Raw genomic sequence first — 20,643 nt, 5'->3', positions numbered from 1 at the left:
AAAAAAAAAAAAAACGGAATAACCACCCACACATGCCACACTCACAACCTGTCACGTCTTAGATGCATTTTTATGTCTTACAAGCTATTTCCAGTTCACCCTGTATTACTCATGTACAATTTGATAAAGGTGCAGTGGGGTGATTCTTTACAAATTCTGGTGAAATATACTATAATGAATCAAATATGACTGTACATGGAAAGCTGTGATCAGCAAGCCTTCCACCTATATTTGGCTCAATGAATTTGCACGTCTACATCCACAAGTGTATTGAGCTAAAATGTAGTTGATGTAAAATGGAGAAGAGGGGAAAATTTAGTTTTTATATTTGTAAAAGCATTTCATAATAATTATCAATAATTTGACCATTTAGCACTACTGCTTCTCTGCCACAGCTCACTAACAACAGCAACATCGTTTGTGTTGTATTTGTTATATATGACATATAAATGATCTAAAGGAGATAATATTTTGTGGATATTCATACCGTGACTTGCAACAGCAACCAACAGCCTGCAAACAAGATTAACATTACAGGTTAAGTTTTTCTGTCATAACACAATTAAAATTATTCTATTTTATTCCGTTCTCTTTTTTTGCCCTTATTTAATTATGCATATAACCGTTTTCTATAAATCACTCCAGATAATCTCCACAAAGTGTCTTTTCATAATCGTCCAGCTGACCAAACAGGCATGAACACACCTTTAACTCGGCTCTTTGGGGAAATCCCACAGCTCAGACCTCTGCATCCCTTAGTTTCCTGTTTGCAGACTTTCCGTTTAGCCTGATTCTTTGCCACGACACTCAAGAGAGTCATTGCAATCCAAAACAACACTTTCAAAAACTAGTTTTACAGACAGATGTTCCAATGTCTACAGTGTATCTTAAAAGATTGACTGCTGCCGTAGGTCTGTTGCACTCAACTCATGGAAGTAGATTAAGGTTGTTAAAATGATAAAGGACACCTAAACAGTAACATATTTAAAAAGATTTTATTAAAGAAATTAATACTTTTATTTAGCAAGGATGCATTAAATTAATCAAAAGTGAGAGTAAAGACATTTATAATGTTTTAAAAGATTTATATTTCAAATAAATGCTGTTATTCTGAGCTTTCTATTCATCAAAGAATCCTGAAAAAAAAGTATCACAGTTTCCACAAAAATGTCACAGCATATCAGACAAATCAGCATATTAGAATAATTTCTGAAGGATCATATGACACTGAAGACTGGAGTAATGATGCTGAAAATTCAGCTTTGTCATCACAGGAATAAATTACATTTTAAAATAGATTAAAAAAAGAAAACAGTTATTTTCAAATTTAATAATATTTCACAATATTACTGTTTTTTTTTATCAAATAAATGCAGACAAAATCAATAATCCTGTCCCTAAAACTCCAATTTAGTTTTTCCAAAACAATATCCAACATAGCAAAGGGTGGAGCTGTATCCTTGTGTGTCTTCCAGAGCTTGAGTCTGAGCAGGAGGGTGGAAGGACACACAGCCCTCATTCTGGCAACCACACAACTGTCACAGATGGTGGACTCACAAATGAGAGAACACACACTGATACAGGTCCCTTATAAACAGTGGAGGAGTGGAAGAGTAGGATGACTTATAACAACTGCCTTTGTGGATCCCAATCTTGTGCCTGTGTCTGTGAGAGGTTTGCTCTCTATTGATGCTCGCGTGCTGGCCTACATCTGTTTCCTTTATCCCATGCAGCCACTGAGGGAGCTGAGCCAAAGAGGAAGAAGAAAAAGATACAATTGATCTCACTGACGCCCAGCAAGAGCAAAAAACAGAGGCTATCCCACAAGCACCAAGGCTCACAAGTACCAGCTGCCATCGCTGCCACACAGGAGACCAACGGAGGGAAGAGCGCACAGCTGTCCATCCCAAAATATGGCCAGCCAACACCTGCAGGCCTGTCGGCAAATGTGTGGCCAAACTGACGGCCCACTTGTTCACACAGAACATCACATCAGAACCATGAAATGGATCCTCACAGGCTGTGAGGGACATAATGTGGCCTTTTAATATGGAAGATGATCAGGATCTCTCTGTATTTATGCACTGGAAGGTCATGGTCTCTATCTCATCTCCTGCGTTGCGTGTCATATTTCAGGAAGGAAGTTGATGACATTTACACAGCATGACCGTGAGACAAAACCACAGTGATGCGGCGTTATTATATGCGCAGACTGACTACTGGTAAATGCTACCTTATGACAAGACAGTAACAGTGATATACGGATGAGCAACAGAATAACGAGAAGAACTGAGTAGTGTATCCAGACTTAACGGTTCACCCAAGAATTAAAATTCTGCCATTGCTTACTCACCTCATGTTGCGCCAAACCGGTATGACTTTTTCTACTGTGAACACAAAGAGGACATTTTAAAGGGGTCATATGATGCTATTTCTATTTTTCCTTTTCTTTAGTGTGTTATGTAGCTATTTGTGCATGTATAAGATCTGCAGAGTTACAAAGCTCAAAGTCTCCCACAAAAGGATTTATTCTATCTGAAAGAGAAGGCTGATCCAGACCGGGCTAAATCGCCTCATTTCTATGTCACGATGTGGAAATATTTGCGTAATGCCGCCCAAATGCTCATGCAAAGAAAGAAGGAGTTGTTTCAGGAACCGCAGTAGTGTTGATGCAGCCATGTCAGGGAGACGCTGTGTGTTTCTGTGTGAAAGCAAAAGCACTTTAGTTGGCCTTCCGGAAGTAGATGCAATGAGGAATCATTGGTTAAGATCAGGGGTGTGAAGTAACGAATTACAAATACTCACGTTACAGTAATTAAGCAGTTTTTATCAGTAATTGTACTTTTTTGAGTAGTTTAAAAATTGTGTACTTTTACTTGAGTACATTTTAAGTGATGTATCGGTACTTTTACTCCGCTATTTTCCTCCGTTTGTGGTCGTTACATGCTTATTTTAATTTTATTTTTATCCATCAACGTGATTGGATAGAGAGTAATAGGTCTCGTGACTTTCGTCAAATCAAGTTGTGCATAGAAAACTTTAACCGCCAACTGTTTATCATGACTGCTGGAAGTGCATTCTTCAAGAATCAATTCAGTAGCATCTTCCTCTAACTTAATATGTTAAGGTAAATTTCGGATTTCTGCTTACTAAATGATTTGTATATATGCTTGCCTATCTACACGGCCTGAAATTTGGTGTGAGGTTGCGTGTATTGCTTACAGTGTTAACTCCCGCAAGTGCCACATTCGATAAATTCCCACTCTGCGCTGCCTCGTCTCTCTCTCGTGTGCGCTCTGCAGCAGGCACTTGGATAAGTCGTTGTTATTGCTTGTTGAACTTGTTGACTTTTGATGAGTTTGAGAGCGTGATGCGCGCTGTGAAAAAGTGTGTTGGAAACACAAATTGAGGACCAAATCTGCACCTTATTGATGATCCGTGGCGTTAATATACTGCATCTGTGCCAGCGTGTGATGTAATAAAACTGCAGCTCATTAATAAACAGTTTTTTAAATCCATTTTATACAATCCGCCTTCATTTAGCAAGTTCACTCGCGCATAAACAATTTTCAAGTTCAACACTTTTTGTTCCATTCAGTTGTGGATGCTGCTGATTCACCGAGACCGCCGTGGCTCAGCAAAGAGACATGCGTGTGTGTGTGTGTGTGTGTGTGTGTGTGTGTGTGTTTTCCTTTGAAAAAGTTTCTCCAGAAATACCTCGCTATTTAATGCATTTTTCCCTTACAAATTGTATTATCAGCATAACAATTCGAGTAAATGTGTAAAAGGTATGGCAAAATTGTAAAAATTGTTAAAATTGTAACAAATGATCAAGTTATTTTTATTTCTTCATTGCAAAACGCTAAAACTGGCACCGTTTTGGAGAGAAATTTGAACCCATATCATTGTGTGTGATGCTGAACTAAGAGTTTCTAATGGTGTTTGTATTTGCACTGTTCTAAACATTAATATTTTATGTGCAACAACAGCATGCTGTCTCAGTGGCCTTACACATGATTTTAAATCTATTTTTTCAAACTTTTATGATTTAAATGGGGATGATTGTACTGAGAATAACTTTCATATTTTCTTCAACTGAATACCTGTTTTCCGAGCTGTTTTGATGTATTTTAAAGAGTTGGCAGTCAAAATTAAAACTGCTGGATGATAGATATTCTTCATTCTTTATGACAAAGAAGATAATGTGAATTACAGAATGTACAATGTTTTTAAAATGTATCAATTGTGGTGTACAGCGTTTATTATGAGGGGGTAGAATCCACAGTTCAATACTCACTACTCAATACTTATGAGTACTTTTAAACAGGCTACTCTTTTACTCTTACTCAAGTAGTTTTTGGACAAGTACTTTTACTCTACTCACACTACATTTTTTGGAGGGTAATGGTACTTTTACTTGAGTATATTTTTTCAGTACTCTTTCCACCACTGGTTAAGATTTATTTACAACATACAGCACAACCCAGATGTTCGAATCTGTGCAACGCATTTTATGGACGACAGTTTTGTGAACCTAGGAGAGTAGCCTACCAGACTGGCTGTGCAAAGGCTATTTCTAAAAACAAATGGGTCAATTCCGACTTTGCAATGACAATCTGGCGCTTATTCTGAATCAGCTACTGTAAGTATGTTTTCTTAATAGTTTAAGTATTTGCTTTTTTTTTTTGTGCGGTGTAGAGTATCTGTAGTAGTGTGTGTGTGAGAGAGAGAGACAGGGTCACATCACAGTGGAGTCAGCTTTCTTAATCGCGGTTTATGTACTGCAAATACATACGAGCATCACCACGGTGTCTGTCACTGTTCCCCTTTCGGGCTTGAACTGATGGAAAAACTACCATCGGTAAAACTACCACGGTGTGGTCTCTGTTCCCCTTTCGGGCTTGAACTGATGGTAAAACTAAGGACATTATGTACTGTCTTTACATTTATGTTGAAAGCTGAAGCTCGCGATTATGGTAAGGGGTGTTACATTTCCGACGAGTGCGTGTGGTGTTTGGCCAATCAGAATGCACTGGGTCAGCTGGCCAATCAGAGCAGACTGCGCTTGTCGGAAGGAGGGGCTTTGTAGAAAACGACGCGTTTGAGAGAGGCGGTGCATAGAGGACCTACAATAATGTACAGTATTTGAAATATGTTTTTTGAACATTAAAGCATGTCAGCATATTCTGTTACACAAAATAATGATCTTTAAAATAGCATCATATGACCCCTTTAAAGAATATCTATAAATTGTTAATGTAATGAAAGTAAGGGGACTAGAGCGGTCAAGCTCCAAATTGAAAAAATTCACCATAAAATTATCGTAAAAGTGGTCCAAATGACTCTTGAACTTGACCTGCCCTGAACTTGAGTTCATGAGAGAAGTTGGGATGCTCAATTTGTGAATGAATCATACTTGTGAATCAAATCTTTTCAAATTCATCTGTTAAACAGTTCACAAAAACTAGTCTGAATGATTCTACTGATCAGAATGATCTTCGACTTCCCTATGATTCTATGGATTGAAGTGAAACTCCTGATAGGAAAGATATGATCTAAATTATTCTACTGATCTAAGTGATACTGATTTGAATGATTCTACTGATCAGAATTATTCTACACATTTGAGTGATTCTACTGATCTGAATGATTGGAATCATAATGATTCAAATTATCAAAATGGTACTAAATGGAATAATTCTACTGATCAGAATGATTCTAATGAACCAAATGATACTGATCAGAATAATTCTACTGATTGGTTAATAATGACTTACATTTCAATATAGTTCTCACATAAATTCAGATTGACTATTTTTATGGCGCTTTTTTTTTTAAAATCATTTTGAAGCTTGACTTTTCCAATCCTTGTTCAATTTCATTATGAAAAGAGTGATTTTATTTTAAAATAATAATAATAATTCTAATTGTGTTTTCCATTGAAGAAAGAAAGTCCTACATGTTTGGAACAGCATGAGGGTAAACAAAGGATGTTTTCATCAATCTTCAAAAAAAAAAAAAAGTCCTCTGCAAAATATCCTTGTGATCAGTTCCAAATGTAACGGGACCAAACGAGTAAACACCAGGACCCAAAAAATAAAAAATAAAAATAAAAAGATCCTTCCCACACAAGACTAAGTGCACATCAACTACATGTGCTTTCATTCTGAACAGCTGCATAGTCTTGGGTTTTCTCATTTATGTGCCAAAATAAGAATGGAAAAAATAAAAACACCTTGTGACTTACAAATCATTCATGCTGTAATGAGCACAGATGTTCCTCCTCACATGTTACAGGACACATTTACCATCTTGTTGCATTGAATGGATCGGATTCAGTCAGGTAGGAGCGCCAATATGGGGAGTGCAGAGTATGCCAGGCATATGGGCCCATCTGCATGCATGGGGGGGCCCCCCAAACTTTGGATTTTTTTTTTTTATTATTAAATGTTATCTTCTATATACAAACATATTAACCATTAATAGTGTAGTAAAGTAAAATTACAATCTGCAAATTATAGAAATGATTAGTGAAAGTGAACTTGCTCTACTGTAACAACACATGACGTTAATGTAACAAAGAAGAATGTGATATGTAGAAAGAGGCACTTCTTCGGTGGCCCAAAGCAAAAATGTAAAAAAATAAAATAAAAAAAACAAGTAGTGAAAACGATGAAAAATGATCTTACAAACTGGGTATCAAAATAAACATAATATTGGTTGTGATAATTCCAGTAATGGACAATTAACTAATTATAGTAATTTCTTTATGTAATGTAATTATTAAAAATGAAAATACAGTAGAATAAAGGAGGCCAACTGTTCATGGCACCCCTGACATCAGGGCAACTGACAAATCTGAAAGCTCTGATTGCTCTACTGTAACAACACATGACGTTAATGTAACAAAGAAGAATGTGATATGTAGAAAGAGGCACTTCTTCGGTGGCCCAAAGCAAAAATGTAAAAAAAAAAAACAAGTAGTGAAAACGATGAAAAATTATCTTACAAATTGGGTATCAAAATAAACATAATATTGGTTGTGATAATTCCAGTAATGGACAATTAACTAATTATAGTAATTTCTTTATTTTTAGTGCCTTATGTAATGTAATTATTAAAAATGAAAATACAGTAGAAAATACTCTGAAAGTCTTTCACAGGAAATCAGGGCAGTTCAGTGTCGTTATGTGGGTCAATACATCCATAAAGGAGACAGAGGAAAAGCATATTAATAACTCCTATGACTACATAACTACACTTGACACATGCTAGTTAATACAAAAGCATAAGTGCCTTTACATACATTTTATTTATCTTTATATTAATATTACAAAATATCTGACAAATACAGTAACAGGAAAAAATGAGAATGTATATCGTTTTTCATATTTTGTTAATTTTTTGTATTTTAGATCATTTTATTTGCTCATATATATATATATATACACACATACATACACATACACACCACATACTAGAAACTATTTGCAGTGCAGAAAACCCGTTTTCAGTTTCGTGACTTTATACCGACTTAAAATTAAAGTAGTTCCACTCAATGACAATTTAATTAGGTTCAATAATGTGTTGAGACACCCTACGGATTAACTCTTTAGGAACGAAACATTTTCGCTATTTATATACAATGAATAGCCTATTTTAAGAAGAACGCCATTATTTGTGATCAATATGGCACTTACGCTCTCTGCTGAGGAAATCCCATCGAAAGCAGCACGTCCAGACTGGATCCATGTTTGACAGACGCGCAACTGTTCTGTCTCAGTCTGCGCGGAATAATCTTTGAGTAAAGATCCTCCTTTGCTGCCATCCTTCAGTCCCATCAGATGCTACTGACGATAGTCGAAGACGACACATCCACATCTGCTTATTTAGCGATTTACACTACAAGCATAATCGTCCCTCCTCCTGACAGCGGCAGTGTATGTTTGTATACAGTAGATTAACGAGCTACAGATAATGGCTGTGTTTCACAAACCTATCGAGCTGCCTTCATACTAAACAACATTTTGGACATCATAGGTGGGTTTCAAGTAAGAACACGGCTGCACATTTGAGCAACGCGCCTGTATGCCCACAAATGCTAAGTAGGCAGTTCATGAGGTTTAGAGACACAGCCAAAGACATATGCGTGTCAAACACTGATAACTAGCAGTAGCAGTTTCACTTGTCATGCTTGACACTAACTCGCTTTAATTAGCCTAATTTACCTAAAAGTCTAAGAATGGTGACATTTACCTATTACTGTCACACATGACATGCAATAACAAGTGAACAAAATAACTGCATGCATTTACAATTGCTTAGTTATTTCAATGCAAATGTAAAGTGAGTCAAAGGATTTATTTGATTCATTCACATACGATAGAACTGTTGAAATTACTTGGTAGTGTTGACTATAATAATAATAATAATATATAGATTTAATTGAATAACACCTTCCATTCACAATCATGTCTACTGGAATAAACACTTTTGGCTCTGCACAAAAATGTCTTTACGACACAAGAACAGGATGGTTGTGAAAGACTACCACTGCAAGGTCAACTGTTTCTCATTTCTATCCAAAACCTACAACAATTGGAGCCCCACCCTCTGCTAAACAGTGACCTGTGATATATTCATCTGAAATAGGAAAACAGTGACGACTTCATTTAAACTCAAGCTCAAGACTTAAGTCAACCTTAAAAGGAATAGTTCTCCCAAAAATGAAAATCTGTCATCATTTACTTACCCTCAGGTCATTCCAAACCTCTCTATGATTTACTTTTCTTCTATGGAACACAAAAGAAAATAGTGTGGAGAATGTTAGTAATCAAACAAATTGGCTACTATTGATTTTTCATTGTATGGACAAAAACATAGTAACAATATCTTCTTTTATGTTCCACAGAACAAAGAAAATCATACATGTTTGGAATGACATGATGATGAGTAACTGATGACAGGATTGTCATTTTTGGCTGAACTATCACTTTAAGGAATGTTCCTCTTGTGGAGTCTTTATAACACAGCTTTTTGGCAAACAAACAATAAAACCTTTTCACTGATTGATCAGTTTTGGCCCTGCACTGATGGGTCATAAGGCACAATAAAACAAAACACACATCCTGCCTCTTGGAAAGCCCTCTTCATCTCCACCTAGTGGTAAAACATAATAAAGATTTATACACTAGGACACAAAAATATTATATGTATAATGTGCAATATTGCTAATAATAATAAATGTTTTTTAAGCACCACTTTGCATCACAGGAATAAATTACATTTTAAAATATATTAAAATAGAAAACACTTATTTTAAATTAGAACAATATATTTCACAAAGTTACTTATTCACAATATTATAATTTTTTTAATTATTAAATAAATGCATCCCAGTTGAGCCCAAAAAGACTTCTTTCAAAAACATACACAAATCTTACCAACCCCACACTTTTAAATGATCCAAGGTGTATATACAATGAAAAATGTTATTTATATTACCCAGAATCATATTTAGGTTCAAAAACAGTACCATAACCCCGCTCATCCATCAGCTGTTTGTTGAAGTCCATGTAAACCAAGCCTTCATAAACCTATTAGAAAGTTAATACAGAGACAATCATGTTCCACACAGTGCAAGTCAGATAAGCCAAATTAATATGAATATACATACCTGCACAACCCGATCCTGTAGACCAGCTGTGATGAACAGCTCATCAGTCTCTACGTTGAGGATAAAGTTGGCTCTGATTGGTTTAGGAAGATCCTGTCCCAGCATAAAATGTATGTAAGATAATAGTTTATTTCTATTTAAAAAAGAAGTTCTAAATTGATCCACTGATTGGCGAATGCTGAACATACGTTGTCTGTGATGTTGTAAAACTTCATCAGGCACTTCAAGGTGGCAGACACAATCGCACTACACAGAAAACACCCAAATGATAATGTTACAGTATTAAAATTTGATCCTAAAATTTGATGTTACAGTATTAAAATTTGAAAAGTGTTTTAAATCAAACACCCACTTCCAAGATCAAACACCAAGTATACTGAAACTTGAATAATATCATGCATTATGTTACACCAGGGGTGTCAAACTCAATTCCTGGAGGGCCGGAGCCCAACCCTAATTAAACACACCTGATCCGACTAATCAAGTCCTTCAGGCTTATTTGAAAACTACATGGTTTCTGTGTTGGAATAAAACTCTGCAGGGCTCCGGCCCTCCAGGGATTGAGTTTGACACCCCTGTGTTAGACCGTAAATCAAAAAGCCAATGAATGAGCTTGGGAGAAACTGGCTGTTAATGTTCATTTAGGTTTGTAGTCAAATGTTCAACTCACCTACTGCCAGCTAAACCCTAAAAGCCAAAAGAAATGTAGTACAGTTATTCCATCAAAATAAACTTTAGATAAACAACTGCAAATTATATTAATAATAAATCTTACCACTTGCCGAGGAATGTTTGTGTCATACTTGAGTGTAAAGTTCTGCTTGGACAGAGCAATGCTGTCAGTATAAAAGAGGCAAAAAAGACACAGAAGTCAGTGTCTTAATAGAAAATGGTGAATTTTAATTTCATGCCGACTTATGTTTACAATTAGATTGCAACATCTCACCCTTGTTCAGAGCAGAACTGATAAAACTTTTTACAGGTGGCTTGTAGAAGTCTCAGACCTCCCAAATAGCTGGAAGATAATTAAATGAATAATATTAATTACAATAATTGGTTTTTCAAACATTCTGAAAACCATCTCCTTTTCTGTTCTACTAAAGCAAGTCAGATGGTTTAGCGAAGCAAAGCAATAAAAATCAGAGACAAATACTTCATGATTGGACAAACCCTTCTTTCCGGCTGATCCGAAAAAGATCCTGCAAGCTTCCGAACTCCGTGGGGTCATTCAGAGGATGAGGTAGAAGAACCTTGAAAAATGAAAGAGATGAGTGAAGAACAGTGATTTCCTCGTGTCCTTGATGTCTTATCTCAATCTGTTCTTATTTACCAGAGTCTGGCTCTCCATAAGCGTGACCTCAGCCCAGAAGTTAGCGATGCTCATAGCAATAGTTTTCCCATTGAAACCATCAGAGGGGTTCCCCATGAGTCCAACCCTGTGAGTCAACACACAGACCTATGTATACAATGAAAAGTAGGCATTTGTGGATACTAGCCAATGTGTACTGCCTGACCTGGCAAATGAGCGGCATGTAATGGGTTTCGATGGGGACAGCTGCTGCTTTGAAGAATAGTGTGCGAGCCATTTTGTGTAATCAGACAGACCCTGTAATAACAGATGTTAAAATGCTCAACATGCATTAATACAACATTTATGTTTAGAATAATGTAGTACACACTAACATTCACACATTTGATTTTAAATTGATGCTTGCATTCAGCAAGGATGCATTAAATGAAAAGTGAGTTATTTATAATGTTACAAAAGTTTTGTATTTCAAATGAATGCTGTTCTTTTGAACTTTCTATTCATCAAAGAATCCTGACAAAAAAAATGCATCACATTTTCAATAAATTTATTAAGCAGCACAACTGCTTTCAACACTGATGATAATACATGTTTCTTGAGCACCAAATCAGCATATTAGAATGATTTCAGAAGGATCGATCATGTGATACTGAAGACTGGAGTCAAATGAAGACTTTTGATCAAATAAATGCAGCCTTGGTGAGCATAAGAGACTTCTTTCAAAAACATATTAAAAGATCTTACAGACTCCCAAACTTACATGTCACAAATATATCGTATAAAGTCATATAAATATAAAGCATTAACCCGAAATAATGCTACATTTGTACCCACCACTTGTCCAATTAGTTGAAATCCTGTTGGTAACTTCATCCCATAAACAGGAACTTTCTCCTCATTTATAAGCCATTCCTACAACCATTAAACATTTCAAGTCACACAAAATAAAGTCTTGATGCTTTACTTTTTTAAATTCAAAGATAAGTTAAACACTGACCCAAAACATGCCAAAAGTTCTATCATTAACATCAGGGTGTTGAATGAGGAATTCAGAAATGTTCAGTAAGGACTCTTTGCGTAGGCAGTAGAAAACCACACTGGCCAGACGAGAAGCAGTGACTCCCTCCTGAGGCTTCTCAAAGAATCGCATGACCCTGTTGTCAGCAGAGGTTCAGAGGATTGTGGTGAATGCTTAAACCAGGTGTCCATTACTTCTCCTGGAGGGCCACTGTCCTGCAGAATTGAGCTCCAAACCCAATTAAACACACCTGAACCAAAGTAACCAAGGTCTTCAGAATTACTAGAATTTTCCAAGCAGGTAAGATGGAGCTAAACTCTGCAGGATCTTGGCCCTCCAGGACCAGAATAGGACACACCTGGCTTAAACTTTGAAAAGAAAGTTCTATTTACTTGTCACTTTGAATTTTAAATGACAACAATTTACATATGCTGTCTATTTTCAGTATCTGTCTACATGCAATTTATAATGCCAAAAACATATTTCCATTCTATGACAAACTGAACTGACTAAACTAAGTTATTTAGAGTGCAAAAAAACTGCCATGGCACCCAAAATTATAAAAAAAGTTTATTGCTTGGTTATTGTGATTTATGATAATGTAAAGATTTCCATATTTCCATTTTATGACAAAATGAATGGACAACAAAGCAATAAACCCTGCTATTCAGAGTGCATGAAAATAGCCAAGTGCAAAAATTATAAATAATCTGCTAAGCTTTATTATTTTTATAATATCATATCAGAGGGTACTTCTTCCATGAAAACCACAACAATGCGTCATCATGTCTCACCGATGGGTGTTTGGACAAACTTCAACAATTCCTCTGGTGTAGCTCTTCTCTCCTGACTCCAGCTCATAATATATAGCAAGTTCTCCAGGCTGAAGTATTAAATAGGTAATGAGAATTACAATTGAGTAGGAATTACATCAATTATTTCAACAAGGTAAATGAGTGGAAACATAGATAAAATAGTGATGAGTGAGAGTAGATACAGTTGTGCGTGTGCAGTACGAGCATAAATGCGGTAATTACTGGGTAAGCGGGAAAGTACAAATCAGTATGAACCTGGTTGGGTCACGGTGTATGACATCTCACTTGTAACAACACAATCAATAGGATGAGTCTCTCTTACCTTAGATCTGAAAAAGCGAATGACTTGTGCAATATCAAAGTTCTGATCAGCACAAAGCATGTCTCCTGCGATCTGTAAATGCAACATGTGAATTCACATCTAAAAACAGCCATTCCAATTTAAGATTTAAAGGAATAATAAACCCAAAAATAAAAATTTCCTTAAAATGTACTCACCCACAGGCCATCCAAGATGTCGATGAGTTTGTTTCTTCATCAGAACAGATTTGGAGAAATTGTGCATTACATCACTTGCTCAACAATGGATCCTCTTAAGTGAATGGGTGCCGTCAGAATGAGAGTCCAAACAGCTGATAAAAACACCACAATGATCACAATAACCCATGAGTAATCCACACGGCTCCAGCTGCTTGTTTGTAATAAACAAATCCATCATCACAATGTTCAACCCACATCTCAAATCACTGCTTCCAGCTAAAATATGGGTTTTAATAGAGGCTCTAATCTATAAAATTGATTTCTCCAGTTAGATCAAGCACCGTTCACAAGCGAAAACAGTTCAAAACAGCTCTAAACAAAACACGTTAGTGGATTTTGATATGAGAGGACAAGAGAGGATGGACTTTTTCACACATTACTATGGATTATAGACTCGTATGGCCAGAAGTAACTAAAATGTATTAATGATGGATTTGTATCTTAAAAACACACATCTTTTCACTTTATTAGGCGTTAATTGATAGACTGGAATTGTGTGGATTACTTATCGTGATGCTTTTATCAGCTTTTTGGACTCGCATTCTTACAGCATCCATTCACTGCAGAGGATCAATTGGTGAGCAAGTGATTAAATGTTAAGTTTCTCCAAATCCGTTCCAATAAAGAAACAAGATCATGGATGGCCTAAGGGTGAGTACATTTTCATCAAACGAGCTCGTATTTGTTTCTATCCACCTTTTTCTTGTCGTAAAAATGGGCGCGGCCATTTGTAAATTATATGGGTCTGGTCCACTCCGTCCAGCTATTTTTAGCTGAGCAAAACAGTTCGTTTTGCTGCTTGCTATTGAAAGTTGGTGTGTCTTATCATATTATTTTAATGTATTATCTGAAATTATGAACACACTGGTTTGTAGTGCAAACAGTTTTACCGTTTACTGCACGTTGTTATTCTCCTCGTTATTTACCTATAGCGGCTAATGAACCGGAAGTCTCACCCATAGGCTTACTTCCGCGTTGAAGAAAAAGGTGGATACGAGTGTTATTTTTTTTGAATTACTAGAAAGTAATCTAATAGTGACTACTATATCATTAGTTAGATAGTATTTAATAGAAAAAAAATTTTTCAAAATAGTAATAGTTCATATTTCACCCATTATGATTACTTTTAATGACTAGTCAGATGGCTGCTTTCTATGAATCAACTGAAATACACACTGGTATCTAATACATTGTGTCTGCTGAATTAGTACTAGGATACCTGCAAGCGATAATAGTAATGAATAAAATCGGAATATGTACCTGAAACAACTGGAAAAGTTCAAGTAAACGGCATATTAATTAGAAGTGAATATTGGAACTGTGAACCACAGATCCCCGTAGATTTCAATGGTAAAATTTGTAAGCAGTTACAATGGAATAGTCAATGGTCATTATTGGGATAGTAACTAGTAGCAAAGGAATAAGTACTAGTACATGATGAATACGTACAAATACAATAGCCGCCATTGGAATAAATACTAATGTCATAAATACATTCTGGTATCTGATAAATAGTTACTAGTAAAACTGACAAAAACACTACTCTCTATTGTAGTAATGTTAAAATGGCTTGCCCAAATGTTCATGCTGATAGAGGAAGGTCTAATATTAAAGGCAGGTCCTGGCAGGCTGCAGTTCTGCATGAACCTTGATTTTTGTCAATCTTGAACCTTCCAAATATTTGGTATTAAACAAAAATAGACAAGAATATCCCCAGGAATGGGAGATAGCTTGTCTATTTCTGTTAAATACTAAATATTTGGCAACTGAAAAAGCGGAGATGTTACAACAAAACATTCTTAGACCACAATTTAGAAGAATAGCGTAGTGGGGAAATGTGCTATTTATTTCAGTACTCTGCATAGTGAAATCTGCTACGACCATTTTGTGAATAGTCAATTAACAGGCAGTTATTTGACATGCTCATTATTCAGACAAATTAAGTTGAAAAACCTGAACCTGAAAAGTATGAAATATATGAAAATGCATTCATAACACAAAGATTTAACATTAATAATTTCCACAAAGTTTAGAAGTAACAGTACAAAATAAACACATTTCTCTGACCTGTCCTGGTACATAAAAAATTAATGCTAAATTACAAGAAAGTATGGGGGACACAAAAAATAAAAGTAAAATATGTACATAAGGCAAGATCCCAATGGAGAATCATCACCGGTGTGCTGAATACTGCATTATGCAAGTCCTGCATTGATCAAGGTTGCTTAAAAACATCAGAAAATACATAAAAAATTAATGCTAAATTACAAGAAAGTATGGGGGACACAAAAAATAAAAGTAAAATATGTACATAAGGCAAGATCCCAATGGAGAATCATCACCGGTGTGCTGAATACTGCATTATGTAAGTCTGCATTGATCAAGGTTGTTTAAAAACATCAGAAAACTGAATCTCCTGCACTGAATGTTTTTCGATCTAAATTTCCAAAACTCCAAAATCCTTTGAACTCTTCATTGGGGATCTGCACTCGCTGCTGCAACTATGCCATGCTGCCGGAGCTGGCTCCTCAAAATCTGATTCTTAGATTTCCAATCTTCCACCTTTAAAAAAAACATGACAAAACAACAAATCAATCAATGAGATCAATACAATAGAGAGAAATAAAGAAATGAAGAAAGTGATAAAGACAGACAGGAAAACAGAGATGTATATAGCCTAAAATTAAGAACTTTTCCAGGTGGTATTGGTTTTTCCATATTCATTTTGAGATTTAAATGTGAGTTTAAATTAATTCAAGTAAAACCAGGGTCAAAACAATGACTAAAGTGCAAGTGAATTATTATATAAGCCTAAATGATTCAATTAAATTAATCTAGTTAATAGTTATCCCTTATTGGTGCAACCTGTAAAATACCTCTTGCCGTAACAGCTGGTTATTCATCTTCAACCTGTCAAGGCTGTTCAGTTCATCTCCTAACCGGCTGTTACTTTGTCGCAGCTCTTGAATGTAATCGCAGGCCTTTGATAGAATCCCACCCTTACTCTGTAACACACACAACAGCAAAATCAGATATAATCCAGAACTTCCTGCACAATTTTATTCACAAAACTGACACATACCTGTCCAGTTTTAGTGGAATCGATGGTGCAGTCTGGAATTGTTTTGGAAAGCTGAACAATCCAGTTGTTAATTTTGTCTCTACGTCTTCGCTCAACTGTCAAGTGGGTTGGAAATAATCACTTGCAAATAACTTACACAGCTAGCTGTATGTAATTTTCAATCCTTTTCAGTTACCTTCATTGTGCTGAGCTCGCCTTTTCTCATCTCTAGAAGTCCTTGGCCCCTCTGTCTTACTGCAAATATTTAAAAAGTATGTTACAATAAATATTTTTGTTCCTTGGGTTCATTTTGCTCCTACGCTAATCCATTAATTCAGATGTTCAGTCAACAGCTCATTTAAATACACTACAGGTCAAAAGTTGGGAATACTAAGATTTTTTTTTTTTATTCAGTTTTGAAAGAAGCCTCTTGTGCTCACAAAGCTGCATTTATTTGATTAAAACTACAGTAAAAAAATATTTTTTAAATATTATTACAATTTAAAATAACTTTCAGCAACCACTACTCCAGTCTTCATTGTCACATGATTCTTCAGAAATCATTTTCTTTTATCTATCTCACCCCAAACTTTTGAATGGTAGTGTTATCACGGTTTCCACAAAAATATTAAGCACCACAACTGTTTTGAGCAGCAAATCAGCATATTAGAATGATTTCTGAAGCATCATTTGACACTGAAGACTGCAGTAATGGCTGCTGAAAGTTCCGCTTTGCCATCACAGGAATAAATTACATTTTAAAATATATTATACTAGAAAAGTTATTTTAAATTGTAATAATATTTCACAATATTACTGTTTTAACTGTACTTGTAATCAAATAAATGCAGCCTTATAAGAATATCATAGAATTTGTTCAAAATCATAAAAAAAATATTATTTATTTTAAAATTTTCGACTGTGAGTTTATATTACAGTTTAATATCAAATAGACTTATGGCATACCTATACTGACATCAAAATAATAAATTGAGTTCATTATTTTTAATCCATTTATATTCTTTACATTATTCTTTTACATTATACTGTATGCGGTCACACACAAAAAGAGAATGCAAATAAAGATAGCAAAACAGCAATAACTGAAAAGAGAAATGTATTAAACGAGGCTGGAAAAGCAACATTACGCATTGTAAGGTTGTGTACGAGGTGCAATAGACCTCTGGTTGGCTCCAGTAAGGACCTCCTGCGGGGACATCATAACATACAACTGACCTAAAGCAGGAGCAAAAAGCAAATTAACAAAAAGAAACCAGGCTGTTTTGCAACAGAAGTGTTGCACTGTAAAGTATTCATGTGCATAATAGCAATTGAAATGCATCATTTATGCTAAAAATGGTTTGATGATGTACCTGCAGGAGCACTTTGACTAAGCAGAGCATCTGAGGCCTGAACACCGGTCACCATGGTGCCAGCCGCTGCGTCTGAGATAGTAGCAGGGTAATATGTGTAATGGGTTTCTGTGCCATCACCCTCCAAGCCTTCAGACTGAGAAAAAACAGCCTGAAAAACAGATTTAAATCATATTGAAATGAGATGTAAAAAGGTTAAATTCTATTCATCCATGTCAGGTAAAATAATAAGCAATTTTCCACCTGTGTAACAGGCTGTGTTGTAGCAGGAAACCCTGTCACTACACTAACAGCTGTTGCACCATCAGTTTGAGCTTCCAGCTGTCCATCTGCGACTTGGATTACTCGATATGTAACCTGAGGAAAATTAAAAGGATAAGTTATGTTATGAAATATAATCTTACTTGTCTGTAGAAGCTACCTACAGTGAAGAAAGAGAGATCACTGCTAGATCTTTCTGAAACATCATCAGAAAGTACACTCAATGGGAACAATTTAGGTTGGTACATCCGTCTGGAATTGACAGCACTGAATAACATTGTAAAATGGTTCTCCATTGTCATCATCACCAGACGTAAACTGGGCCTAAATTCTCACTCAGGTTTGAATATAACACTTCCTCCCCATCTCCTACCTGCCCTGAGGGAGGGTACAGCTCCCCTACCTGCCCCCCAGCTCCCTCGGTCTTGAAGAGATATTTAATCGGCTGCTCTGAGGAGAAAGTAGAAGCAGACTGAATAGTTGTGATTGCCGATGGGTCCTCTGCAGTAGCAACTGACCCTGTGATAGAGAAAACAAACACATACACACACACACACCAATTCTCAAAATGAATTTAAAAATAAACTGACATTACTGCATCGTGCTTAATCTTACCTTCTTCAATGACTGGAACATTGACATCAGGTTCAGAACTTTTCTGTTGTCTGGAAACACAGCATTTTACATTGTTGAATATTTAGTTAAAAGGGTGGTATTACAAATTGTATAGTTCAAATATTTAGTTGCATTAATACTTGCTACCAACCCTTTCATATCCACAGTCAGTATGTAACTGGTAAAATGTGCCTTCACTCCCTATTGCCTGATCAAACCTGTACTGGATCCAACAGATGAAACCAATAATATAAACGTTAACATGAAAATGCTTGTGTGTGTGTGTGTGTGTGTGTGTGTGTTTTATAGAATACACATAATAACAATTATGAACAGAACTGGCCAACAGGAGTCACTCGTTACATTAATACTATGGTTTTGTATTGCACGGTAAATATTTAAAATAAACTCAAGGCTAACTAAATTGTGCATACAAAGGGATTTATAATCCATTCAAATTGAGATTATATTTGACTCAGTTGCAAGGTTAGCTAGCTAGCTACCAGTGCTATCTGGCAATCTTACAGACAAAAAAAACAGAAATGTTTTAAATGAGCCGCGTACACGAATAAAACACTTGCATCTACATATAGCCATCATAAAATTGGTGTTGGAATAAGCAAAATAAATATGTGATTTCATTTATTTCTCACCGTTTACTTTTCTTGTGCCCTCTCTTGTTTACAACAGGAGTAACCGGAGCGGGTGGCTTTCTGCGCAGGCGCACAGAGTCGACAGAGTCGAGTTTTCTGTCACAAGCGTTTTCAATAAAATCGCCTTCTTTTGTTGAACCTCAGAAAGTGGAATGTTCAAACTTGTTAAGGTCTGAATTAAGCAACTTCAATCGTATAAGTATGTGTTGCCTTTTATTAACAAACATTACTTTTTTTTTTAAAGCCGTTTCGTGCTGGTCTAATGTAGCTGGGATGAAAACACTGGACAGTAGTGATGGAAAAATGAAGCTTTGTCAAGCACCGAGGCTTTCCCCTCAACTGTATCGTAAACAGGTTCATTACTCGAAGCTTTTCAAGACGGTGCACACTAACGACATCTTGTGGTCAAAAGGTGGAAAAAGCTGCCTTTGCGTCCCAGACGACCCAGCCATTTTTGGACCGTTTCAGATAATTAGTTTGTGCTATGAAAACCTGTATAAAGCAAAGGAAATATGAAGTCTATATAAATAAGTCTTCATGTCAGTCATTGTATTACACAATATGAATACATGAGTCTGTGAATAAATTTGTGGAAAATAGGCAAGGTTAGGCATATGCTATTATCAAAATAACCGAAGATTATCATAGAATGGTCAGTTAAAGTGTCTGAACCCGGAATTAATACAAAATGAACATGCATGCTTTTATGATGTTCTTTTTTTTTTACTGTTTATCAAATAATTGTTAAATTACTTACAAGTCTCAAAATGCGGTAACACTTTAAGTCTCAAAATGTGGTAACACTTTACAATAAGGTACCATTTGTTATGATTACTTAAGGTAGAGTGGTGGAAAATGCCCCCATAAAGGGCTGTGTATTTTTTCCCCCTGTGAAACAAAAGTTAAGTGTCTAGAATTCTGAAGATATAATTATATTAAATAGCATGTACTTCCTTCCTAACTACAGGTCATATACCTAACTGACACTTTTTTACTTACTGCTGAAAATTAGATCACTTAACCGTGAAATCCACTTTCTCTACATCACCAGTGTGAGCTTCACAGAGAACACTTCTACATCACTCTAGTCAACATAATCCAGAGCAACAACAAAAACATTTCTTTACTTTATATAGTGGTTATTTTTGGAAACAGTTGGCTAACTTGTTGGCTAACTAACAATGAACTGGCCAATCAGAGCAGACTGTGCTTGTCGGAAAGAGGAACTTTGTAGAAAATGAAGCGTTTGAGAGAGGCGGGCCATAGAGGACCTACAATAATGTACAGGATTTGAAAAATAATGTGTTTTTTGAACATTAAAG

General features: G+C 35.9%; 3 protein-coding genes across 9 annotated transcripts in view; all 3 read right to left on the bottom strand.

Moving 5' to 3' along the window:
• Positions 1–8,270, bottom strand: part of LOC107601707 (ubiquitin-associated and SH3 domain-containing protein B-like) — a 19,256-nt gene extending 10,986 nt beyond the window's left edge. The window contains exon 1 of the mRNA XM_016293965.1: positions 7,701–8,270. Within this exon, the coding sequence (XP_016149451.1) occupies positions 7,701–7,828 (128 nt within the window). The 5' untranslated portion in view covers positions 7,829–8,270. The remainder of the gene's footprint in view (positions 1–7,700) is intronic.
• A 1,195-nt stretch (positions 8,271–9,465) lies between these two features.
• On the bottom strand, positions 9,466–13,289 carry LOC107601708 (glucuronokinase 1-like). Its single transcript, XM_016293966.1, has 13 exons — positions 13,141–13,289; positions 12,798–12,886; positions 11,983–12,139; positions 11,820–11,897; positions 11,191–11,282; positions 11,007–11,112; positions 10,847–10,926; positions 10,623–10,691; positions 10,452–10,512; positions 10,347–10,363; positions 9,865–9,922; positions 9,677–9,769; positions 9,466–9,596 (listed from the first exon to the last, which is right to left on the bottom strand). The coding sequence occupies exons 1-13, from the start codon at positions 13,225–13,227 to the stop codon at positions 9,501–9,503; spliced, it is 1,083 nt and encodes a 360-aa protein (XP_016149452.1). The 5' UTR covers positions 13,228–13,289; the 3' UTR covers positions 9,466–9,500.
• Positions 13,290–15,797: 2,508 nt separating this feature from the next.
• LOC107601709 (upstream stimulatory factor 1-like) lies at positions 15,798–19,397 on the bottom strand. Of its 7 annotated transcripts, none has more exons than XM_016293968.1 (11): positions 19,322–19,397; positions 18,820–18,891; positions 18,669–18,718; positions 18,427–18,572; positions 18,036–18,149; positions 17,793–17,943; positions 17,568–17,655; positions 16,616–16,674; positions 16,441–16,535; positions 16,235–16,363; positions 15,798–15,920 (listed from the first exon to the last, which is right to left on the bottom strand). In XM_016293968.1, the coding sequence occupies exons 2-11, from the start codon at positions 18,825–18,827 to the stop codon at positions 15,831–15,833; spliced, it is 930 nt and encodes a 309-aa protein (XP_016149454.1). In that variant the 5' UTR covers positions 18,828–18,891; positions 19,322–19,397; the 3' UTR covers positions 15,798–15,830. The 7 variants fall into 7 exon arrangements, with proteins under 7 accessions (XP_016149454.1, XP_016149457.1, XP_016149456.1 ...); XM_016293971.1 differs by having other exon boundaries at positions 17,601–17,655; XM_016293970.1 differs by having other exon boundaries at positions 18,457–18,572.
• Between the last annotated feature and the right edge of the window lie 1,246 nt (positions 19,398–20,643).

The sequence above is a fragment of the Sinocyclocheilus grahami genome, unplaced genomic scaffold (assembly GCF_001515645.1).
Source record: "Sinocyclocheilus grahami isolate Dianchi unplaced genomic scaffold, SAMN03320097.WGS_v1.1 scaffold311.1, whole genome shotgun sequence".
Lineage (NCBI taxonomy): Eukaryota > Metazoa > Chordata > Actinopteri > Cypriniformes > Cyprinidae > Sinocyclocheilus > Sinocyclocheilus grahami.
Note: the sequence above shows the minus strand (reverse complement) of the source record. Positions and strands in the feature narration are given on the sequence as shown.